A 27,767-nucleotide genomic window follows, 5' to 3' on the forward strand; every position below is an offset into this window, starting at 1 on the left:
TATCTAGCACTGGGGCATCATGCCACAAATATGTAATACCGTGTCCAACCCTGTCACATTATCCTCATACCAGTATGATCAGTCCTAACACTAACAGCTTAATGCTGAGTGCCAAGCAAGGCAGCTGCTAGTATCATTTTTATAAATCTTTGCTATGACTCAGCCAGGGTTCAAACCTACAACCTCCCACATACAAGTGGATGCTCTAAAAACTTAGGCCACTGGAGTGGTCTATTTTTTAGTAATGCTGGCTATATCTGATGATTGAAAGGCATCACATGTATACATTCCATTGCCCTTTATGTACGGCTACCTTGTTCCAAAACTGGTCAAAATGTTTGTTTTATTTTTGTCTAAAGTTGTTTTATACTTTGTTATCTTTTAAGTTCTTCTTGTTGTGGGTTTAATAATATTTTTCAGCAATGGTTGAGAAGAACCCAGGAAACCCCTGGTAAGATCCAATGCTCCTCATGTCAGTAATTATTTTTTGTCAAAGTTGGTCCAATTTTTCTCTGCAGCCATTTAAAGCTGTACTAATTTTAGTAAGCCCTTAAAAGCCAGAATGCTTCAATTCAAATTTTTTCAAATTATGAACAGCACATTTCAGAAATCCTTAAAAGATTTCTGAATTCTTAGTAACAATGATCATATACGAATGCAAATTGGCACGATTCTTGCATATTTTGAAAGCCTGTCATGTAAGAATAAATTCTATCAAATTCCAATACTTGATTTTTCAGTGATAGTTGTTTAAAGGTTTTCTTTTATTAGTGGTGGTGGCCATATACTCATAATAGATTTGCATAAGCCAATATGGGTACGTGGGAAAGCTTGCCAGTAGCTTCTCTATGGTCAGTGGTTCTTCCTCCACCATAGCTACGATGTCGTAGCCTCAACTTGATTTGTTGTGGTTGAGGCTACGAACTGATCCCATATCATGTAATGGAGCAAAAAAAATCATCACTAAAGTGAGAAAAACAAACAGTGTAGAAATCAACTACATAAGTATAATCATGCTGTGAAAGAAGTTTGGCTTATTTTGAATATATTAAGCCCTTACACGATAAAATAAATTGGCATGGTTACTCTAACCTTATCCTGTCCGCCATGACAGATAACGCGAGACTCTCGCAGTGACCCCTTTTCTACGTAAAGCTTACCAGACCATATTTTGGATATTCTACGCAAAATATGATTATCAATCAAGTGCGAATAATTGCTTCTTAGTGGAATTTCAAAGTTGCCGATAAACCGTATTTACTTTTAATGCGCAGAATTTCTGACCCAAACAGCGCCAAATTTTTACTACGATTTGTTTACATTTCCAAATAAGGCGTCAATGTCTTTATATGGCACACAAACAAACGAGGCTGAGAACGGAAGTAATCATTATTTGAAATAATATGGCAGACAATCTAAACGAAAATATCGGATAAAAAAGGTAAACAAGATTTTACAACTATTTCTGCAATGATTTTCGATACTTACGCTATTAAATAAGAGGACTACTCAATTTATGGGATTATATGCGAGGAATATGTTTAAAGTGTTATTATTAGGCTAAAAGAGTGCCAGGTGTGAATCACACCCGGCTTGCTCCATTAACATGTATATGCTCATGTTAGTACCCTGTCCATGAGGTACAAGTATGGGTACTAATATTAGTACTACCTCCACCACTGATGCTGACCACCATGTATAGTCTTAGTCTATCCTGTGCTGAAAAATGATGTTAACCCATCAACAACCAATTTTAAAGCCCTTTATAAATAAAATGCTTTCAAATTTAGTAAAAGGTTTAGTATTTTTGCAGTTTAAAAGTTTGTTTATTTTTGTAAAGGCTGCTACAATTGACAGCAGATTGGACTCAGTTGTACAATGTTACAGACTTTTATGCCATTAAGTCAAATTTAGTTCAATTCTGTTGAGAAGCTAATGAGAAGTTGCTTTAAGTTTGTTGTTTTTCTGCACAGTGATGGACAACAGATTGGTAACATTAATGCATTCTGAAATATCATGTATAAACTGAGCAAGTCATTTCTGAGAATTTGCAAATAACAACTCTGAATCAACAACAGACAAAAGATCATACCATAAGCACACTTGCCTTACAGTATGGTGATCAAATAACATAATTTCTTTTTACAAAAACAACAAAATTAGAAAACAATTAACTTGAGAAACCAGAAATGTTTTTACTGACCATGGATGCCCCACCACAGTGCCTGAAATGATTAAAACGCAAAACCAACATATGATGACCAAACATATGGCCAGATGCACAGATGGATGAAATAATCAGAATAACATTATATGCTCCGTATCTGTCATAGTGGGGCACAAAAAACAAAGATCACTAAAATGACTTACTCAGTTCTACATTGATTGAAATATAAGACCCATACCTTGATGTATGTTGCAAAGGCTGCACACAGCTCCTTTAAGCCATCTCGGACACGTGCGAATAATGTATACAACCTAGTGAGATCTGCAATTCTGTTCTCATGCAGCAGCTGATCAAGTCCTTGGAAAAGAAAGCACCTCTTATCACAGTAATCTTCATATATCAACCTTAATTAGTCTTTGACATTTCCATTATCTCCAACTATGGGGTATCATAATCTTCTGTGTGTATGAATGATTAGAGTAACTAAATAACAAGAGGCCCAACTAGGCCTGATATTGCTCACCTGACCAACATATCATAACATTTTACCATTTCAAAAAGCAGGACTGCATACTAACCGAACACAGCTGCCCTGGACAATTATCAAACTCTCAACCCTTGGATTGCAAGTCCAATGCTCAACTAACTCATGACTCCCCTATAGTATTCTAAGAACACAACCCATGTTAACTATAATCCAAGCATTATATCATTGCATAGTCACATGGTTTTCACAAAAATTCAAATTCACATGGTTTTCTTTCCCAAGGTCATGGGTTTCTTTACTACTGGAATATAAATCGGAAGTGTTTTTGAAAAGCAACCATATTAGGGTCTTTTTTTTAAATTAAAAGCTAAAATACAAAATATACATTTCAAAAACAGTTTGAATACTGATACCAAATATATGAATGCCATATAATAATGCACAATGCATGTAATAAGAAATTTTAAAAAAATAGAAATTCTTCAGGCAGATCAACATGGAGATTCTAAGAACAGTCAAACTTAATTTCAGCAAACATTAATTAAACCTGTTTCCAAATAATTATGACTTTCAAATAGGCAAACATTTTAGATCTTTCGATCTGCAAATAAATTTTCAAATGCAGCTATGGTTTCTACCAAAGCAAATTCAATATAAGAAAATAAGCACAATTACTTACAACTGAGTAAAAAAATATTGGTCCTTAACAACAACAAAGCCTATTACTTATGCTATACTACATCACTTTTCTGCAGTTATAAATGATGACTCATTCCCTAATCTGTAATACTTTGCAAATTTGTATGAATTGTTGTGATTCTAAATAGATTATCATGGACTACTTTCCTTTACAGAGAGGACATCTTTTTGAAAGTACAACAAAAACTGAATACAATCTGAGAACTATTTCTAACTGCACTGAATTTTACTAATATGAACATATCTTATTCCAAATAAAATGCACTGGATGTTTATATTTGTGGGTTGCACTTACATTTTTTATGGTTAACTTAAGAAACAAAAGGACCCTTATTGAAATGGAATAATAAAACATTTTGGCTTAAAAAACATACACTTTTAAAACAAACAAACAGCATTCTATTTTAAGACTTTACTGTCTTTACTCTGTGTGTGTGTGTGTGTGTGTGTGGGTGTGATTTAGATTTTTAACGTAGCTTTAACAATTTTTCAGTCATTCTGCAACAATGTCTGCAGTGTGACAGTATATAGTGATGTCTGCACTGGGTCATCATGCAACAGACATGTAGCATGATGTCACATTATCCTTACACCAGGCCAACCAGTCCTAACACTAACCTCTTAATGCTGAGCGCCAAGCAAGGCAGCTGTTAGTACCATTTCTGTAAGTCTCTGGTATGACTCAGCCGGTGTTCAAACCTGCGACCTCCCGCATACAAGGTGGATGCTCTAACTACTAGGCCACTGGAGCGGTCATAAGACTATACTGTACTAGATAAATTAGACATATACCATACATACTTGCTTATAAGTCAAACTGCAAACAAAATAATCATGATCTGCCATATCATAACACACCCGCAGACGAGGGTCTATACTGCATATTCTACTGATTACATCCACAAAAAAATGCACAGACCCAGATATGGCAGTGCATCATTTTAATTTGAAGATCGAAAGTGTTAACTTTACTCTGCTTAACTACATATGTAGGTGTGAAGAAAGCTTTTAGAAAAAGTCATTAAAATCTACGACTTTGTAACAAAGAGACTGATTTTTAAATAATTAAAATTCCATTTAAGCAGTTCTCAGGGAAAACCCACTTTGTTCAATACTTATCACTAAACCACATAATCTCTTACTAAAAAACAATTGGTCCCCTATACAAGCCTAAACCTGCCATTTTTACTCTTAATTCAACACTATCATGATCTGTACCCATTTTAGTATCAAGTTTGAACTGTGTGCCTGTTTAAAAAAACAAAAACAAAATTAGCTTCATTTTGAAATACCGGTATTTTCAACCACAGTTGAGTTAATGATTCATATCAGAAATTTATGTTTTAAAATAAAGGAATCGTTTTCTGAAAGAGATTAAAGTTGTAAAGCACTTACATTATAAGCTTTCCAAATGGACATTACAAATGACCTTGAATCAAGAATGTAAAATGTAAGTTTAAAGACCTTCAAGATTTTTAAGGGCAGGTCAGAATTATCAAGTCTTCAGTGCTTTTACATCAAATTGTTTCTAAGGGTTGAAGCAAGGTCTGAAATACATAATAATATGGTCACAAATAGGGATGGATGGGTTAGGGTAATTTTGCCAGGAACCAAGCCAAGTCAGTTTTAAGTGGATAGCGAAATACATGTCCATCCCTGGTTTCCGTATTTGACCTTGAAAGCAAATAAAGGGTTGATTTATCTCAAACCAAAGAAAAACAACAAAGTTTTGAAATAATAACACCTGCTGCAATGAATCAATAATAATGCAAATTAATCTTTATTATGTGGGAAAATATTCAACACAGAAGTTACATGGACAGTCTTGTGTTAGAATCAGCATAAAAAATGAACGCCAGTAATATAATAATATACAAATATTAGACAGAGCGAGAGAGAATGAAAATGGGTTGTAACAAGCAGAACATTTACCTTTTTGAAGGATCTGTGACAAATGCTGTTCCAGAAGTTGTTTCTCTACAAGTGTTATCACAGGTTTCCTGAAAATCAAAAAAAAAAAAGAGCATCTTCATTTGTCCCCATTATAATGGAAATGTTAAAGAAAAACAACACTGCAAATTTCACTTACAACATAAATGGTGTTAGCAAAACAATTAATGGACAAAAGCTTTAAAAATGAATTCTGAAATCTTTAATGTTTTCAATTTTTTCTTCTACATGCTCTGATGTTGGATTAAGTCAGGATTATTTGAAAGACTTTAAAGAAAGACCAAAAAGAGTCCTCATCTTATCTATATAGTGCTTTTCTTCTGAAAAGTGGATCCCAAACTGATTTCATGACATTTTTAAAAGTCAACGACCATCAATTAACTCCTCTGCAACAGGCTATTGTATTTTCATTCCAATTTTTTTAAATCAAAATATAAAGAAATAAAACTTGCTTCGATTAACCTTCTGCACTGCAAAGTAATAACTTTCTTTTCTAATGGTTACAATGTTAAACATTTAATAACGTGCCTGGTGACAATGTTGTTGTTGTTGCAGGCTATACATGGCGACCAGTATAAATGATGGAAGAAAAACAAGTGAAAACCATGGTAAGAACCATCGACCCACAAGAAGTTAATGGCAAGCTTTTTCACATATCCACATTGGCAGAACCCGAGACTCAAACCCATGCAGACAAGAGGCGAGATGGCAGTCATCCATAATGGTGAACGTTTTAGTCCATTCAGCCACTCAGGACCCCAAATGCCTTGTGGACAAAATGTGATAGCTGGCAGGATTAAACACATGTAATAATTTTCAAAAAGACTTGGCATTATTTAATACTTAACTATCTAAAACATACTTACTTTGTTGATTGATCAAGATAATGCAACAATCGTTCCAATTCTTCGCCAAGTCTTTTTTCTACATGTAGTAAGTATTCTGGGACCTGCAAAATAAAGAATTACATACAGAATTATACAATCAAGTCCAACATTCCAAATACTCTCTGTCTCTCTCAACTCAGAACCTGCCATGTCTGTCAAAACAGTTGTATTGTGGGAATGGTGGGAAAAAAAATATGAACTAAAGTTTTCATTAGTCAATCAACCAATATCCATCCCTCTTTGTTCATGATGGTTGGCCTTAAGATGGAAGAGGTAAACTTCTAGTCTAAAATAATACTGTGTACCAGATTTTGATGCACGTATAAACTTGTCTGATACAATTAGTCATTGCCAAAATGTAATGTTAAAAAACAAAATGTAATACTAAAAAAACTTACACCAGAACAGTAGTCGTTATTATTTAGATGCATTCAAAGAGGAGTGGCAAGTTGTTTCAAGGGATTCACATCAATCTATTGTAAGCACTGGCCAGAATCCAATTATCACACATTAATTATATTGAACTTCTTACCATCTTCCATAATTACCATCATCATCATCCATACCCTGCAATCTCTGTTACCTTTAACACATTTCTATTCTAAAAAAGCAATCTCCTAAATTAATAATGTCGCTCAGCCCAAAGAACAGGATGATCTTTATAAATCTATCTCGTAATGGTGTCTTGAAATGTATACATTTACCATGAGGAGATAATACTTAAGCTGGTTTTCTGTCTAGGAAAGTTTCTATCAAAATGGATGTTAAACAGTAGTTTTGTGGGTTTAATGACATTTTCTGGCACATGATAGGTCATACATGGCAACTAGTACATTTAGTGGAGGAAGAACCCCAAAAACAGTATTAGCCAATCCAAGACTCAAACGGACAGAGGTGAGACAGGATTGATCTGGAAAGATTAAGCATCTTCTGAACCACTCAGCCACCAAGATGTTAGAGAAAATTGCTTCTAAACTGTATAAATGATAAATCTATTTCACAGAAACATGAACCAGGGGCACATGCAGGGATGCTTTATCAAGAGTTTGGACCATACAATTTCATCCTTTCTGCTTAGTAGTGAAAATTATTAATCAGACAATAAGCGACAAAGCACCTAAGAAAATTCCATATTGGCCATCTCAGCCTAGGTTTCCTTTACTTGTGGCTTGTATTATCAATATTCTTACCAGGCTCCCTCAATATAAGTACCTGTTTATAATCCCCTATTCTAGGGAGATAAATCTTCTAAGGGAAAAATTGAAGATAGGTGTGGCTGCATCAGAGCAAACCTCTAAAGTAGAAGATTTCCATACATTCAATTCATCTGCTATTCCTGGTGAAATGGCACATAAAAGTAGCATGAAATTGCATGGAGGAGGTGGAACAATCCCTATAATGTACATGAAAAATTTGTTGTGAAATGCTTGAATTGTTTGTATCCCTTGGTAAATCAAACATGCTTAAGTCCATGCCATTACAAAGTCCACAATTACTACACTCTAGATCAGAACTTGTGTGCTAAACAACTTTTAATTATAACTTAAATGAGCAGTATTTCCCTTAGAAAACCACCTCAAAGAAGGTATACATTCACTTGGGTTGTTCGACAAGTGCTGAAATATTTAAGCATGCAAAAAATGTCAAAATGCCGAACTTTTAATATTGTGTTGAATATTTAAATAAAAACATATCCTCATAGTAAATTTTATCATACATCTGAATCTACTGGTGGTAGACCAAAACTATGATTCTTACGACTGTCAACCATTTTATAGCTGAATCGGCTGGTTTTTGAAAATAATGTTATTTTTAAACAATTTAATTAAAAACCAAAACACTGTACTTGTATGTGTTCTATCAAAACGTTAGAGAAACCAGCCAAATCCAGTCTACTGGAGACTGGAAATGTTCACCAGTACAATGACCAATGCAATGATGCTTGGCAGATCAATTGTTCAAGAAAAGCTAATGTGTATATAATGAGCTGTTTAGTGATTACCTAACAGTAGCAAGTTTAAAGCCAAAAGCCGTTATAAAAAGTAATAAAAGAATAAAAGGTGGTCACGATGTCTTCTGAAACTTGATGAAAATCTTATGACCACTGCTTTAACATAACTAATTTAGAGACTGACCATAATAAATTATTTTGGCAAATACACTATAGTATGTAATTTGATTTGTTGTCATGTTTAATCCAATAGTATTATATTTGAAGAGGAAACCAATGGCTAAGAAAACTCAACAGTGCATGGATAAAAAAGTGTAAAGGGTGTGCAGGCGAGTAGCAATGGTCCTGAGTTTGCACTGTGTTTCAAAAGTATGCCTCTTTTGCATTTCATGTACATAAAGTTCAATCACTAGACAAAATATATCAGTTAACAGTATATTACAAGATAATTAATTTTAAAGTTGTGATAAATTATTCCTAAAAAGCATCAATACATGTAATGGTATTGTTATATTTATTAATAATCATTCTTGTGCCTTGAAATGTAATAAAAATATGTAAAAACTGTTTTATTGTTAATGTTTATACAGATTAAAAGTAGGGCCAAAATAATATTATGCATATATTTAAGTCCCTGCATCATAGCATAAACTGGCTCCTATGGCTGAAAAGTGGTTCCAAATATTTTAATTTGGCAAATTTATGACACAAAGAAAAATATTTCCAAGGGAAGCCGTTTGGAGAGAATAGATACAATGAAAAAACTGCACTGATTTTGTTTTCAATCTCCCTGAAGACCGTAAAATGTATGTCAATTAGAAAAATCAGCCCATTTAGAAGCCAATATACTTGTCAAAATGTATAAATCTACTGGTCTGAGATCCTGGTATGTTTCATAATTGTGCAAGCTACAGTGTAACTAAAACTGCACAAAAGGTGTGCACAATGACTGTAGCATGATAAGTAGATCCCCAGCAACTACATCTGACACTGCACCAATAAACTCAGGATGCAAACAAATATAAAGTTTCATCACTGTGCATGCAACAGAGTCCAAGAATCTCATTCAAATATAAGACTAGACCCTTTAGTAAGCAAGTGCTTACAGAATACCACCACAAGAAAATCAGAATTATAAAACATTGGGGAGATAACTCTAAAATTGCTCAGCTGACAAAAAAAGTCAAATATTATATCTTATATGGGACACAGACTCTTGTCATGATAAAAATGCATATCAGGATTCATGAACATCTCTCAAAATGGCTGTCTTATGTGTGTATGTATAGAGATATATATATATATATATATATATATATATATATATATATATATATATATATATATATATATATATATATATATATATATACATACACACACACTAAGCTGCAAAGATGAAAATATAACATGACTAGTTTCATGACTGTACAAGCAACAGTGGTAAAAAAATCTGTCCAGGTGTACATGATCACTAGGGAGTGAAAAAAGAGCAATAACAACTTTTGGTACAGTATTCCTAAGCATGTATGCACATCTTATGTTTCAAAAATATGCAAGAAAGAGTGTATGACAAACTGACATAAACATAGATCAGCTAAAAATAAACCACGACATGTCAGTATACTCACGTCTCTTTGCTCCATCAACTGTTGACCTTCGGCAGCATATAACCTGTCTGTGGCCTCCAAAAACCTACGTTCAAAAGCTTCCTGATAAATCTGAGGAAAAATAAGAAGCAATCTGCAATATTTCTTCATTGATTCATCACATGATTGTGATTCACAATAATACAGGGTGAAATTATCATTTTTGCCTTCAACAAGAGATAAAAGTGGCTTCATAACAAGAATTCTCAAATTTGTAAACCACTGTATTTGTATGCAACTATATTTTCTCGCAGATTTAACTCATTAAAGAAGGGGTGAAACAGTATGCCTATCCACGTATTCATACATATAAAGAATAAAGAGGCAAACAACTAGTAATTTTTCATTGCCACCAAAGATCAAAAGTATCTTTTTAAAAGAAAATATAGAGTGAATATTATTATTAATCGTTCTCCACCTTTAGTATTGAACTTTGTGCTGAAACCACACAAATTATCGACACATTGGCCAATTATTTCACTCCAAGAGTAAAGATTAGCCACTACACTGAAGTTATCTGACCACATAGAATGAACAGTAACTACATCTTGTACCTGCAAATCTGACAACATCCTAAGCAAGCTCTTTAGAAGTTGTCTGTCCACTGCCTCACCATTCCTTTCTCTCTCAATCAACTGCAACAGACCGTCAACAGTCCGTGTCTGCACTATGTGGTGACCAACAATGTGAGCACGAAAGAGATCTAAACCCATGTCCCTGATGGAAAAATAAAGATATTTTCAATCAATAACTGATAATGCTATATGAGAAATATTCTTTGAAAAAGGAAAATATTAACAAATGCAACAAATGAAGAAATCACTGTGACAAACTTTCAAGCTAGCAATTAAAAAAACTGATCAATAAATAATTCTGAAATATTTTTCAAAAATGTCTTTAAAAGTCTTTACAAGACAGGGTAGATATTGCTTTGACTCATTCTTCAACAGTATCAGGAACATAATTTTGAAAAGATTCCATTTCTTAACAAATATCATAATAAAACAGATCTGCAGTACTGCAATATTTGATTTCAGAACATGACCTGAACATTCTTTTGCAATATTTCTTTACCATGGTAAAATGAATCTCTATTCATGTTTTAAATCAACAAATACTTGTTTTCAAATGAAACTTAACACTTCTTCAATATGTTTTTCTTGAGGAAGAAATTACTTTCCCATTTTCTGACCCAATTTTGAGCACTATATATTATGCCAGTTTTTCACTACTCTAAGATCCTAGATTCCTGAAACACATTGACTTAAATGTGTCAATGAACATCCTCCTGGATACAAGCAGAAAGAACAGTCATAGCTGGCACTCACGTACTGTGGCACACAGAGACCCTCTTATCAACTGATCCCATCTGAAACTGTGCTGATGGAAATAATTGCTATCTTACCCCATTAAATATTCATTTGCAGTCTTGCATGGATTGTTTTATGAGATAATACAACTTGATAAAATGGTATTAGGTGAATGTTGTTGTTGTTGTAGGGTTTAACGCCATTTTTCAGCACGATGGGCTATACATGGCGGCCAGTATTAATGGTGGAGGAAGAACCCGGAAAACCCCGGAAAGAACCACCGACCCACGAGAAGCTACTGGCAAGCTTTCTCACATGCCCACATTGGCTGAATCTTAGACTCGAACCGCCGCAGACAGAGGTGAGATGGCAGTGATCCGTAACGAAGAGCGCTTTAGACCACTCGGCCACTCGGGGCCCCATTAGGTGAATGTAATAAACACTGGCCTTAATCATTTTATTTCAAAGGCAAAAGGATTAAAATACCATTGGAGCTAGAATCCTGACATAACACTGCATATAGGGTTAGGTAATCCAAATAGGGCAACCATATTTCTTTATTAGAATCAACAATGTAAATGGGTTGCAGAATTAAGCCCAAAACAAAATACAGACTGACATGGTACTAAATAAATAAACAAATAAATAAATAAACAATTTTAGTATTATTTCAAAGCTCTTGTGAAAATGCAGTTTTTACACATTCTTCACAAGTTATGTCTATATTGTTTTTATTGCCATAGTGTTTCAGCATTATCAGGAACTTACTTTTTAAATATTAAATGTGCGATTCTGTTAACAAAACATTACACAACAGACAGCTCTGTAATCTGAAATTCAGTTCATGCAAAAATATTTCAGCTAACTACAGTGAAGACCAGCTCCCTGATTTCTCCCACAAATAACCTCATTTCTCCCATATTTATCTTGTTGGAAAGTCATTTTTCCAATTTTTCTGACCCTAGTTTGAGCCCTGGTAAAAGACGTTTGACTTTAAAAAGGAAACTGACCTTGTTAATGTGTCCTTTGAGACTTCACAAGTATATTTCATGCCTGACACCAGATATATGAAATATGTTTCTGAAATGCTGTATTAGTGAGTTTGATAAATCTTCCAATCACCAGACAAAAAAAACTTACCATATAGACGAGATGGAAGAGTTCTGTAACACATAGGTCCTGTCTAGGAAAAGGAATATACTTCTGATCATGATCTGAAAAAAATTATTAAAATGATACATAAACATTCAAGACTGAATGGCAGAGACAGATAAATGATGTATAAAGATAAAATATGCAAACAAAAGACATTTTTGTTTACCTTATTGATAAAGCTTTTTTTTATAGAGTTTGGTAAACACTCCCACCCCAGACACCAGCTCATAGATACAAAATAGACATGATGTGATATACTGCAAATAATAAGAAGCAACTAATGAAAGCAGCCCTGGATGTGTTCCATCATGATGGACCAGCAGAGGTGTTCAATTTTTTAAAAAGAATATGGTTTATATAAAAAGGTGCCTCTAAATTGTAAAGCTTCCTGACACTACATAGCCAGGCTTGTGCTGATATGGAATTAAACCATACACATACAGGCATGCATACTACTCTCTGAAATCAGAAATCAAGGACCACGATGAATGATGGATCATATATGAACCTAAATTTTAAAAGCGTTGCTGCTCTGTGCTGATTTGCATCCGATTTCTGCAGAAACTTTTGACTGGTAGTGATTTCACTTAAGTAGATTTCATTGCTGATCAAGTACATTTAAGTTAAATGTAAAACCATGCATGTAATTCAAATCTGTGAGCACAAGTTACATCAACAGCACATAATAATAAGAATACTTTTGACTGGTATATAATAAAATATGAATCCTTTTGAATAGTACATTGTAACAAGAATCCTGATAACCAGAACATTATAACAAGAATTCTGATGACCTGAACATTATAAAAAGAATCCTGAAGACTGGTATATTATAACAAGGATCCTGATGACAGGTCAATTTTAACCATAATCCTGATGACTAGTCAATTTTAACCATAATCCTGATGATTAGTCCATTATAAACAGATTCCTGATGACTAGTCCATTATAAGCAGAATCCTGATGACCAGTACATTATAATAAAAACCTTGATGACTGGTACATTATAATAAAAACCCTGATGACAAGACAATTTTAACAAGAATCCGGATGAACAGTGCATTATAACAAGAATCCTGATGACTGGTACATTATAACAAGAATCCTGAGGACAGGTACATTATATCAAGATTCCTGATGCCCGATACATTATAAGAATCCTGATCAATGGTACATCTTGCTCTCACACTGTGCTTAACAGTCATCTGTGTAGATACTAGTATGACATGGTTAGGCATGGCTGACTATGGAGATTACTAACCAACCAATCTCAATGACCTTGACCTTTCCAAAATGCAAGCAATCTACAAAGTTTGTAACTGTAGATGGTGAAGAACTCAAGTTCTTGTGCAGAAATAAGTGATAACATATAAGCTGACTGACAGACAGATGAAAGGATATCATAATATAATCTGCAGGCATATAAAAAAAACTGAAGTGATGTTTCATTTAAAGCTGTACCGATTAAGTGGCCATACTCCTTATCAGGCCAATTATTAGAACAATCGGTATAATTGGTATCGGCAGAAATAATCGGTGCCGATGTAAACAAATTTCCAAAATATAAATTCAATCATAACATTAATCTTGACATGGCTTGAATTTTAAATCAGAATTAATAGTGGAAATTAAGGAATAAACATTTGATTCGAGGGTTAACTGAAAGTCAATATATTCTTAAAAGTAAATACTTTTTAACACACTTGCTGTAAACTACAGCTGATTGTCTGCACACAACAAATTATCAATACCATTCATGCACTCATCCCAATCATAGCAGCCAACCAGCCAATGAGGCCTCATGTGGCTGTTGAACTTCCAGGATACTCATTAGCAGATGGCTAGGCAGATTAAATAGCTAGCGAAATTTCCAACTACTACAAAACTATGACTCACTATAGTTAATCTGTTCTTTAGCCAGTCCTGCAATGCTCTTAATCAATGAACAGCGCTTGCACACTGACATACAAATATCATGCAGCACTGATATTGGCATGCCAGTACCAGCGATGTTACCCCAGCTGCTGAGCTGCTTCAGCACGCGACTAGCAGCATGGTTCGTGCATCCATCCAGCCATGTGGACAACATAGTAGTAACTTACTTGATTAAAAACATTATTTCAAAAGCATGAATCGACTGGATTATTAATACTGACTAATAATTATACACTATTAAATATACCACCAAGCCTATACTACCACGCCTATGCATAATGTCGAACTCAAAACACTCAAGTTTGCAATGGTTTTAAAAGTAGGGTAGGTAGGTACATTTGTTGTTTAAACATTATATAATTAGTGTGTCTATATATATATATATATATATATATATATATATATATATATATATATATATATATATATATATATATATATATTGTATTAAAAACTTAAAAGTACTAAGCTAAAAGGAGCTCAATTAGATACACAAATCAAATTTGGGAATTGGTGGGATAACCCCCCTCCATGGAAAAAAGAGTGAAAATTTTGAGGTTCATATATGATCCATCATTCAGCAAAGACATCTCAGGATGCACCAGTTAACCACCTCATATGATATGCAGGACAGTGCAGTGGGCCTATTATAAATCACAGAGACTTGAGCTTGCAACTGAAATGTGGATCAAAGTGACCTACTTTCATGATAAGAATTCACTACTATGACAGTGTGTATATAGGGTGCAAACAGCTAAACAAGAACACTTCATCAAGAAAATGCAACTAATGAACAAAGTTAAGCCATTTCCATCAGGTAAGTGGCATGAAACACACCACAATTTTTAAATTATTGCCAGTGACCTAGGATGAAAGAATGGTTGAGATGCAGTGAGGCCATGCATATGTATATGTTCATTATTTAGATCTTGCAAGCTTAGGTTTTCGTACTATTTTACTCACCATCTGTCTACAATGAGCCTGCCAACAATGGTCTATCTTCTTCAGGAACTGTTCATAAGCAATGGTTTCTGTAAGACTGTTAAGGCATATTAAAAAAAAAAAAGGAAAATAAGTTTCAAAAGCACTGTATGGGTTAAGGTAACAACTAGGGCTGTTCTGAATAGTGGTTTTAATTATTTGGCCCGATTCAAATAGAGACCCATAATTATCTGGCCCGAATCAAATAGAAACACATAATTATTCAGCCCAATTCAAATAGAAACCCATACTTATTCGGCCAAATGCAAATATGAATAGTGACTGCCTGCTCCAAACTAGAATATTTTTATCTGCATGTCTAATGTCATTTTTATTAATTACAAAGTAACTAACAACGAACATGTAAAGGTTCATAGTAATAAAGGCATTACCAAAATATCAAAGTACTACAGTTATACATCTTGATAATGCTTTACACATTAGTTAATGAATACCAAGATTCAAATTTTGAAAAGCAGTCTAAAAGTTACTGCTGCATAAAGAATACATTAGCTTTATATATAAAAAACAGTCTCTTGGCAATGTCTGCCAGTAGACAACATCTGTTGTCTGACATGGTGTTGCCAAATGTACTGAAAAGACATTCACTTGGGATGTTTGTTGGAGGCGCTGCTAGCTAACAATGGGTGCAAGAACGGAGTAAAGGAAACATGTCAGTATTGGTCTGCCACCATTAAATTGGATCAATATCCAAGGTCCAAAGAGATTTGTTCAATTGGTTGTTGATATGAATTGAGGTACTCTTTTCTGATTGCAATGAATCTGCTCTTCACAAAGGTTGACCTAAGTGTACTATTCAGGTTGACCTAATTGTACTATTTGCATTCGGCTGCATTACGCTATTCAGCTGATTGTGAATACCTCATTTAACCCTTTACCTCATGCAAGCGTCTTTGGACGCCTCTACTCCATTCGCATGGAAGCCCCTTTTGATGCCTCTACAAGATCTGCATGGAAGCGCCTTTTGACGCCTGCTGTAAACATCAGCCATTTTGAGCTGGTTTTCATAGCGCCACCTTCGGAGAAAACCCTCCTATTAGATACTACATTCATTTCTGCGAATGACAATTACGTTAGTTCACGTGGTCGCTATTTATGCACTGGTCGATATCTGCTATTTAAAGTAACTGGGTCGTAATCTCCACTCTCCAAAATGGCGGTACGTACAAAGTTTTCACGATTAGAATCACAACCATGAAATATTCAATAACTTAGGTAACAGCTCTGATATTGATGAAGGCAGCAATTAGTTTTTACTGATTATCAAATTCAGATGACTTAGTGAAGTAAATGCAGACGTAAAACATGTAAATTTTGAGTATGAGAAATTGCAGCTATGGTTGGTCACGGTGCCTCAATGACATGACGGTGAACGAGTTCTCTCTCAATTTTAAAGCACATAAAAATTCTTCAGTGAAAAATAATTACACAGCTTTAACAATTGGACTTTACTCTTAAATTTTTCCAAATATAATACACGTGTACCAAAAATGTAAAATGGTTAAAATTTTAAAGCACATAAAAAATTCTTCCGTGAAAAATAATTACACAAATTAAACAATTGGACTTTACTCTTAAATTTTTCCACATATAATACATGTGTACCAAAAATGTAAAATGGTTAAAATTGCTGTTAAACGTAACATACATTACATTGCTTAACTGCTCACAGGCAGGCCTATGCGTATGCTGTCGACTAGGTAACAGGTGTTCTATTTATAGCGCGTTGCACTTTGTCACTATGCTCTATGAGGTAAAGGGTTAATAAACTATTCAGGGCAAGCAAATACGAAGTGAATATTCGGTACAGGCCTAATAACAACATCTACTTTAAACAAATAGCAAAAGAATCCAGTGTTCTAAATCGTTTCAGTACCTTGGACTTCAGGCCACCATTGATGATAAAAATATATAATTTCTGTGAATAATTTTTTTACCATTCATTCGTGAAAATTGCTGGTTTGGACCATTGGGGCAGGCATTAATTTCTTCTTAAGTTAATTATAATCATATAATTCTTAAGTTCATTATAATCATTTATATTCAGCATAGATAAACTTGCAAAGTCTTTGGTGATGCTTAGTATGACAATGATGCAATCACATACTCAATTCACTAGCAGTTCTCATTATTTACTGCCAATATGTATGGTACAAAAAGTCTACCACATACTCAATTCACTAGCAGTTCTCATTATTTACTGCCAATATCTATAGTACAAAAAGTCTACCACATACTCAATTCACTAGCAGTTTTCATTATTTACTGCCACTATCTATAGTACAAAAAGTCTACCACATACTCAATTCACTAGCAGTTCTCATTATTTACTGCCAATATCTATAGTACAAAAAGTCTACCACATACTCAATTCACTAGCAGTTCTCATTATTTACTGCCAATATGTATAGTACAAAAAGTCTACCACATACTCAATTCACTAGCAGTTTTCATTATTTACTGCCACTATCTATAGTACAAAAAGTCTACCACATACTCAATTCACTAGCAGTTCTCATTATTTACTGCCAATATCTATAGTACAAAAAGTCTACCACATACTCAATTCACTAGCAGTTCTCATTATTTACTGCCAATATGTATAGTACAAAAAGTCTACCACATACTCAATTCACTAGCAGTTCTCATTATTTACTGCCACTATCTATAGTACAAAAAGTCTACCACATACTCAATTCACTAGCAGTTCTCATTATTTACTGCCAATATCTATAGTACAAAAAGTCTACCACATACTCAATTCACTAGCAGTTCTCATTATTTACTGCCAATATCTTTAGTACAAAAAGTCTACCACATACTCAATTCACTAGCAGTTTTCATTATTTACTGCCACTATCTATAGTACAAAAAGTCTACCACATACTCAATTCACTAGCAGTTCTCATTATTTACTGCCAATATCTATAGTACAAAAAGTCTACCACATACTCAATTCACTAGCAGTTCTCATTATTTACTGCCAATATGTATAGTACAAAAAGTCTACCACATACTCAATTCACTAGCAGTTCTCATTATTTACTGCCACTATCTATAGTACAAAAAGTCTACCACATACTCAATTCACTAGCAGTTCTCATTATTTACTGCCAATATCTATAGTACAAAAAGTCTACCACATACTCAATTCACTAGCAGTTCTCATTATTTACTGCCAATATCTTTAGTACAAAAAGTCTACCACATACTCAATTCACTAGCAGTTTTCATTATTTACTGCCAATATCTATAGTACAAAAAGTCTACCACATTCTCAATTCACTAGCAGTTCTCATTATTTACTGCCAATATCTATAGTACAAAAAGTCTACCACATACTCAAGTCTCTAGCAGCTGTCATTATATACTGACAAACAGCTATATTCTAACAATTCCAATATATACTCAAGTTGCTAGCACCTGTCTTTATATAATGCCAAATATCTATAGTATAACAATTCTACCACATACTCAAGTCTGTATCAGCTGTCATTATATACCGCCAAACAGTAACAGTATAACAATTCTAACACATACATAAGTCACTAGCAGCTGTCATTATATTGCCAAATATCCACAGCTTAACAAGTCTACCACATTCTCACATTACTAGCAGCTGTCACTAAAATATCTATAACATAACAAGTCTACCACATACTCAAGTCTCTAACCACTGTCATTATATATTGCCCGATATAGAAAGTATAGTAATTGTACCAAATACACAGGTCACCAGCAGCTGCCATTATATACTGCTCAATGTTTACAGTATAACAATTCTACAACCTACTCAAGTCACTAGTAGCAGTCATCATACAAAGCCAAATAGCATAACAATTCTACCAGATACTAAAGTCTCTAGCAGCTTCCATTATGCATTGTCAAATATCTATAGCATAACAATTCTACCAGATACTCATCTCTAGCAGCCATATTATACATCACCATATATCTATAGCATAACAATTCTACCAGATACTCAAGTCTCTAGCAGCCATCATATAACAATTAACCAAACAATGTACTGTCACTAGAAGCTGTCATTATATATTATCCAATATCTACAGCTTAACAATATTCAACCACATACATCACACACTGCCCAATATGTATTCTTTGGTTAATACCCCCAAAAGCTGTCGCTTTCAAAGGATATTCTAAAAACTGCTGCAAGTTGGACTTGACATGGTTTTCACACACTTGTTTCAGCTGATCATAGAGGGTGGCTGACATCTTGTATGAACACATATTCTCAACTGCCTGATACAGTTCTTCCAAACTTGATTTGATGGCATGACTTTTGTGTATTGCCTCAACCGCTTCACTTAACTTCTCCCAGGTCTCTTGCTGGTAGTTCTCTGGCAAATTTGGTTTCTCTGAAACGAGGAAATTAAACAATTCACAGTAAATGGCATATTTAAAAGTATGGCAATTTTAAAACACAACCATTAAATTAAAGCCATTTTGCAATTTAGTTAAAAAATACTTGTGTTTCCAGAATTAGTATACTCCAAGTTGAAAATAAACCATTGAGATACAAAAACATTTTGATAATAAAAATACACCAATGTCCCTGTAATTAATAGTTCCACCACAACAATTAATCTTATTTAGCACCTCAGTATCTCTCTACCAATGACCAATTGCCAGGGCCACCAGCTGTCACCTGGTCTGAACAACTTTACAGTACTACATACTACAGTTTAACATGTGGTAGCAAAAGGTGGCTAGGTCCCACAAAACAGACTAAAATGTTGGCTTGAACAACTTCAAACATATTAATTGGATTTAGTTCACATTTAAAAGTCAACTTACTTTCATTAAAAGTAATACCATATTTCATGTAATTTTTCATACACAAAAAAATAATTATTAATTTCAGTGTTTGAAAAACTATATGTAAAAAAAATAATTATCATTTGGTGGTACTGACCATGTATGAAAAATAAAGGGATTGTACCTGAACAAATTCTACAGAACACATGGTACTCAACAATCTAACAGTATAAACGTAAAAGGTAAACATATATTTTCTGTCTCATTCTGCTCTCAACTCAAGAATCTAATTATAATAAAAAAATAAAAGCACTCAAAAAGATTTTTGTTGTTATTAGTGAACGAGAGAGAGAGAGAGGATTATGTCTCACTGTGCAAGCTCATCTGCATTTAGAGCATATGTAGCTGTTATGTTGTGTAATGTTGGCAAAATGATTAAGATGGTCTGAACATGTATTAGTTATGGGTATTATTTATTGGTAAATTGTACGCAATGATACGAGTCCAAATTGTCAAGAAATTAAGTGCAACTTGTATTTTTACAGCAACAATAATCTCATTATCAAATTGCAATAAAAAATAAAGAACTTGAAATCCCGTTTTAGTTAATGTGTGTGAGTGTGCACGAATGCATGTGTGTGTGTGAGATAGATAGAGAGAAAGATTAAACAAAATTTTATCAGTGTACAAGACCATATTTATTCAGGGTGGTTTTTATTTAGTAGCTTTAGCAAAGAGGCAAAAAGACTGTTTTCAGTTACCTGACAATTGTAATAATCCTCATGTATTACGACCCTACTATATTCCATTATCAATAAACACTACTAAATCAACAATTCATTCTTGTATTAATTACAATGTACAGTGTCACAACAACCACATGGCTATGCAGTGTTATTTACATGGCAATTAATTATGCTTAGTGCTTTGGTTATCCAGTTTAAACCAGACTGAGGGTAAGAACAGACAGAAGAGGTCAAATCAGCAAGGCTGCCAGTAGGGAAATGATGCTCTCTTTAGGGAAATGAAAATCTGTAAATGTGCTATTGAAGAAGTTGTCCATACAGCAGATGTTATAAGGACATACACATTACTTGTTATTCCAACTCGCCAATAAAGATACTAGTGGGATATATCGTAGAATAGAATTGCAATAAAATGTTAATTATATCCAAGTCAAAACAGAACAAGCACTTAAAAGATAATATATGTATATATACAAATCGAGTCCGTGACTTTCAAATTTATGATGGAAAGGGACAAAGTTTTTATATTTTATGTTTGTATGACTATAATGAAACAATAACACTAGTTAACCAATGGTATGTGATCTTCACGTTAGCATGCACCGAGATGCAATTTTTGTTCGATAAGAAAACATCAAATGGCTTCCGAACTCATTTTAAAATGCACATGGTGTTTTATTACAGTGCCGGCTTAATAAGAACAACTTATTAATGATAATACTTATAAGTATGGTCTGTGATGTCCTTTGTCCATTTGTTAATAAACACAAGTAGATACTGTAATGACAATAAGAGACCTTTATGCACATGGATGCCCGCAAGATTTTTTGCAAGGGGAGATCAGGATTTTTTGCAGGGGGTGGGGGCAGTCAGCCATGGCCAGGAGAGTTAGTATAGTAAGCAGTCTGAAACTAAGGCTAATATTTACTAAGGATTTTGAACTGAGTCTTGTGATATAATTTCATCTTCATGATTAAACTTGTCAGAATATATATATATATATATATATATATATATATATATATATATATATATATATATATATATATATAATTGTGATAAAAAAACAACACAAACGCCGAAAATTCTGTGCCAATAATCACTCTCTACTTGATTTTTCTTTCATGCCAATAGATATTGTGCATGGTGACATGAATAGACTCATAAAAGAAACTTATTGGATTCATAAGTTAGATACTCTGTATCCTAATGGACTTAATGCTAATGCACTATATAAAATTGTATAATTTACACTGATATATTGTATATCCTTTATAACTAGGGCATAACCGACTTTTGATCCGGAAATCAGATTCCACCGGATAGTATGAACTTCCGATTAATCGGAGTCGGACAAGGCAGGAACGACCGATTCGGATAATAAAAATAATAAAGTTGAATTTCTATAGCACCGTGTCTAACACTGCGTGTCATTCGATAGTGCGTTAATAAAGTTAAATAAGAAGTCAGAAAAGTCCAATATGGTCAACACAACGGGGTGAAACGATAATACTTGAGTTAGACCGAAAGATTTAAATTTATTAAAATATATAATACAGTCCTACCCGTTTATGTCAACATCCTCAAGAATGAAGGCATAATATTGAATACATTGACACATGCTAATGAGGTATTAAAAGAAAATGATTCTTACAATCGTAAATATAAATAAAGTTAATAAGGAAACTTTCACTGCACAATAAACTTGTTTCAATCACTGATCACTTTGGAAAATGCAAGAATCGATCAGATTTCATTGCTTTTATTTAAGTCGCCGCAAGAGGCCAACTTTATAGGAGTAAACAAAAGCCTGTTTTATTTTTGTTTGACCGCGACATTAAAGCATGGCAGCAAGATCAACTAATTGTTGAATAAAGTACAGGATGGAACTGGCCGCTTGCCGACATAAATGATTAAGGCGGGAAAATTAAAGCCTGGCGGCAAGATCAACTAATTGTTGAACAAAGAATGGGTCGGCACTGTGGCTTTGAAGTTCGTTGCATTTTGCTATAGTCCTGCCATATCCTTCCCCTTGTGACATCGGTGTGATATGCAAAACGTGTGTAACACGGTTTAAAAAGTTAATTTGAAAAACCTTTTAATTTAGCATTTCCGATTAATTGAATCGTATCAGGAATTGGAAAAATTTCATGCCCAAAATCCGGAATCGGAAATCAGTAGAAAAATGCTAATCGGTTATGCCCTATTTATAACAATATAATTATATGTATGACTGTTTGTCTCTAGTTTATTTCATATTATATATATATATATATATATATATATATATATATATATATATATATATATATATATATATATATATATATATATATGTATGTATGTATATAAAATTTGCAGCATGATTGGGGTGGGTCATGTAACCCACCCTTAACCTAGGCTACGGGCACCCATGCTTATGCATCAATCTTTGTATTTTTCCACAAACAATTAATTATTAATTTTGGTAAGAATAAAAAGGCAATATGGTATTTTCAATCTTTTTTGCAAATGTAAATCTTAGTAGAAATTTTATGTTCGATAATTTACTGGATTTTTGAAAAATACAAAGTGATATGTACCAAAAATTATGATACATTTAAAATAATTATTATTTTGATAACTGGATTGTGTACGAAAAATTAAAGGGTATGAAAAAATACATAGAATACGGTAAGTCTGAATATTTTTCAAATGCATGTACAATTAACAAGGTTTCCTTACACAAATGTGGGTGGATGTGGCTTACTGCTACTAGTGGACCTATTAATTTTTATCAGTGTGGTCCAACATCTTCAACACCAGAGATATAAATATAGATATATTGTAATTGATAGTAATGATATTGCTGACTTTTTGTACCAGTGAAGCCCAACAAAATGCAGGCCTGAAGTTGGAGCTATCGAAGTTAGACGTTAGAACTTTAAACCTTCTGAAATCAGTGGGGGAAATAGACAGAAAAAGGGGAAATGCCACCCTTTAGTCACCTCATAGGCAGACAGGTGGGGAGAAATGGAAAGGTTTGTGCAGAGAGGTTGAAAATTTTAACTGACACCAAAAACTTACAAGAACCATTTTACTAAACCTGAGCTAAATATTACAAAACAATATTAATCTACATGAAAATATGTTTTATTCAGCAAAATTACTGTTCAAGATTCTTTCTGCTAAAAATGGTAACCTCCAAAGTATTGAAAACACATGTCAGATCTTGAGGTATAAACTCTCTCATCGTACTGTTACAGGATGAGTATGAAATAAAATTGTTTACTTTTACTATTACTATAAACCTCCAGAATAATAATTTGCTTCTGACTGGGTTATAAACACATAGAATGTCAGTCTTCTTCAAGATTCCTGTGTGAATTTTCAGCAGTATATATGAAGACATAAATTAATCACTTAACTGACATAAAAGCTGATCAAAAAAGTATAAAAATATACAGTGTTTAATAACTGTTTTACACTACTCTTTGAACAACCATACCCACACCACAAGCTGCTATTTTACCAAGAATACTAGAGCGACCAAAGGAGTAAAATGGGGTTGAAGTCTTCAGCTCAAGAAATGGTGAATCAAATTTGCTTTTCAACATATACTGGGCAAAATGACAAGCCATAGGGTGACTTTCGCTCAGTTCACCCACTGGCATTGATCCTGATGAGATATTTTTAAAAAAAATGTTCCAGTAAAACTGTGATTTAATTTTGAGTACTAATGTTGTCTAACCCCAAGATAGAATCATTTATTGATGCTTAGATTACTAGGTGGTTTTCAGTATATAAAATGTACAAATTTAGATTGTTATATCATTCACACTTTTCCTTACAAAGACATGAGCATTCAGCAGAGTGCACAAGAATCTAATACATGTCTGTCCATCAGTTCAATTCTTATTGTAACTGGAATTCTGTTGACACCAATGTGAAAAAGTGCTAATATTTTACATGACTGAAGAGGATGCATAGATGACAACAAAGAATTAGATCAAAGATATAGCCCTCAGAGGATGAAGTGGTACAGATCAAATTTTGAAACAATATTCACTCATTTTAAAGCATCCTGATAACTCACTTATCCACTTGTAATACAAAGGAAGCTGTGGATCCCAAAATGTTTTCTTATGTGTGTGATGGGGATTTTTAATGTACCTTTAAATTTTTTTTAGTCATATCACTAGGATGACTGCAATGTGTCAGTTTATAGCAATGTCTACCACTGGGGCATCATTTCGCAAACATGTCCCACCCAGTCATATTATTCTGACACCAGGCAGACGAGTCCTAGCATCAACATCCTAATGATGAGTGCCAAGCAAGGCAGATGCTATTACCATTTTTTAAATCTTTGGTATGACTTGGCTGGGGCTTGAACCTGCAGCCTCCAGATTCTGAGGCAGGCACTCTAACCATCAGAGTGGTATAAAATGTTTTCTTATAAAAATGGGCAAAATATAGGCATTTAATTCTTTAACATGAAAAAAATTACAATCTAGAGTGGTAAATGAAAGCCTGATATATCACTTGTTTTATTGCTGAAACAGCAACTGGTGCTTGGAAATTCTGAATCATCAATATCAATAATGGAACTGCAACACTAAGAACCAGACTGCTAATGCTGGGTTGATGTTTACAGACACTATCATCCATGAATTATAATGGGAGATGTGTAAGGCTCAAAATAAATGTTTCCTATTGCATTGATTTTGAAACTGGGGTTGGTAGGTTGGTATTTTTTTAATTTTTTTTTAAATTATAGATATTATAATCATTATAATACATAACGTACTGCTTGTTTCAAGTACTGGACTAAACCAGCTCAATTAGATGCACAAATCAATTTTCTGAATTTTTTTGTTCTCTATTATTGTTTTTTTCCCTCAATTTTGTATATATTATAATGATTTTTATTTATACTGTACCAAGTGCTTGATGTACTGGGCAAAAAGCAACTCAAATAGATGCCCAAATCAATTTTGTATATTTTTTTTCCCCCTGGGGGTAAAAAGTGCTAGGGTCAGCACTGAAATACATGGACTGAGGAAAATGTATGGATGGTCATGCACATGGATGCTAAAATGGCTGCCATGATGAGCTTCAACCATGAAAAGTTAACAAAAATTTGATGATAATGAGTGGGCAAGACAAAGTTCAGTTTGTTAAATCAGGCTAAAAGTATTTATTTCTACCCCCATTAGTTGTGAATAAGAAAGTGCAGTGTGTGCGTGTCTGACTTGGATTTTTAATATAGCTTTACCAATTTTCAGGCATATGATGTCTGCAGTTTATAGAAACGTTGCGCGTTGAGGCAATGTACTAAAATGAATTTGTCCTTGTAAGGAAAACAACAGTGCATAATTACATTACAATAGTTCTCTGCTTTTTTTCTGACATGATTGGTGGCCGAGAGCAAAAGTCTAAGGCACATTTGTGCTGGAGTGACAGTGTGGTTATTCAGGCAGATTATTGGGCCTTCTTAACCATAATAAAGCCTCCATCACTGAGAACTAAAACATGTGATGATTATGACATGTTGCTCTTGACTCGAGGTGATGCTGCTTTCCACGCATGCATCAGCAATTCAACTCTAAGGCCAGTAGCCACCGGATACAGTGGTGTTCTGTTCTGACATGGATTAATACTACAATGTTAGTGTTGTAAATTATTTGATGCCATGGATAAAAAGAATCAGCGTACAAGTTTAGGGTCTTCCCTTGAATTTGTAGGGCGAGTTGCCAAAGTAGGTGAGAATTTGGAGGACCTCCCCAACAGGTACAGTGGTTTAGTTTTTTTAAAGTAGCCTGGTGTAATGTAAAAATAGCCTGGTAAATCACCCTGGTACCCACTGATAAGGAAAGCCCTGTAAAAGGGTCAGTCAAAATAAATTTGTCAACTAGTAGCGAAAGGACTGACAATCTGCGTGAATATCACCGACATCCAGCAAAAATCATGCCTTTGACAGTTGTTCTCCGCAACCAGTTATGCATCATAACAGAAAGAGAAAAAAAAAAACGTGGAGAACAACTAGTTGGTCTACAAGACTTATCATTCCTGTCACTTTATTACTTTAAATTTGCTTGATAAATAAGTAAATAAACTATATACAATCACTTTCTCGTTGCTGTCCATTTAAGATGTTGAAAATAATTCTTTTCTCATGAATATAGCCTTCGATTATTACTAAAGCCATTAATCACAGGGACAAATGTCATATATAATGTCGTACCTTTAAAGTTTTTTATCACAAGCTTTTTTGCAGTTCCCGTTTTACTTGTCAAAGGTGATGCATGTCTACTAATGCCATTGCTACCAGGAGTAGGGATGGCTGAGAAGTTTGCCTTTCTCTGAGATTCCGTCATAGCAAGTGATTCTTCCAGAAACTCTCGGGGCTTTTTGGAGAGGGGGGATATGTTGTTCTCCGAACTTTGTCGACGTTTCTTGCGATTACTTTCCTCTTCGGCTTTCTCCTGGTCATGTGAGACCCGTTTATTTGCATTTGAGAGAGGCATGCATTCCTCATACGGCCAATAAATGGCCTAACACAAGGACGAAACCAAAAGATACTGTCTGAAATGAACAAGTTTCTCTATCACCTGTTTCTGGCTATTGTCAATATGGCGGACACCTCGCGTTAAAATTCTAAACCAAGAGCAGATAACTCCGATTAGTGGTATTTGTTCAAATTTTGTAATATATCTGTTTTTCTTGATTACTTCCATTTGTGTTAAATGAAACATGCATCTGTCTGAAAAGGAAAAAAAACCACATGTCTTTAAAGACTGAAACAATATATGTCCCATGCTTTTATATCAACTTTTACTCTCGTGAGTCATATATTAGTCGACTTCATAAGTATTATCACATATGCACGTGTTCGTATATCAGTGTCCTATTTCTTTATATAAAAATATCTGCTTTATAATATATGTGTAAACTGAAAAAAGTATAAAGTTATTTTTTGTACAGATACTTGAGTTAGGTATATAAACAACGGAAAAGATTATACAATAGTGTTGTCTGCTTGCTCAGATAGCATAGCAGATATACATG

At 34.0% G+C, this 27,767-nt stretch overlaps 1 protein-coding gene across 1 annotated transcript in view; it reads right to left on the reverse strand.

Annotated features, from left to right (window-relative positions):
- Positions 1-27,341, reverse strand: part of LOC149799404 (cullin-4A-like) — a 70,572-nt gene extending 43,231 nt beyond the window's left edge. Inside the window, exons 1-9 of the mRNA XM_089958740.1 lie at positions 26,944-27,341; positions 19,351-19,571; positions 15,154-15,222; positions 12,241-12,314; positions 10,345-10,507; positions 9,773-9,862; positions 6,170-6,252; positions 5,286-5,353; positions 2,406-2,524 (exon numbers count right to left, since the gene is read on the reverse strand). Coding sequence (XP_089814866.1) covers positions 2,406-2,524; positions 5,286-5,353; positions 6,170-6,252; positions 9,773-9,862; positions 10,345-10,507; positions 12,241-12,314; positions 15,154-15,222; positions 19,351-19,571; positions 26,944-27,226 — 1,170 coding nt within the window. The 5' untranslated portion in view covers positions 27,227-27,341. The remainder of the gene's footprint in view (positions 1-2,405; positions 2,525-5,285; positions 5,354-6,169; positions 6,253-9,772; positions 9,863-10,344; positions 10,508-12,240; positions 12,315-15,153; positions 15,223-19,350; positions 19,572-26,943) is intronic.
- Positions 27,342-27,767: the final 426 nt, after the last annotated feature.

Source organism: Sinohyriopsis cumingii, chromosome 5 (genome assembly GCF_028554795.1).
Source record: "Sinohyriopsis cumingii isolate HCF-2022 chromosome 5, ASM2855479v2, whole genome shotgun sequence".
NCBI classification, from domain to species: Eukaryota; Metazoa; Mollusca; class Bivalvia; order Unionida; family Unionidae; genus Sinohyriopsis; species Sinohyriopsis cumingii.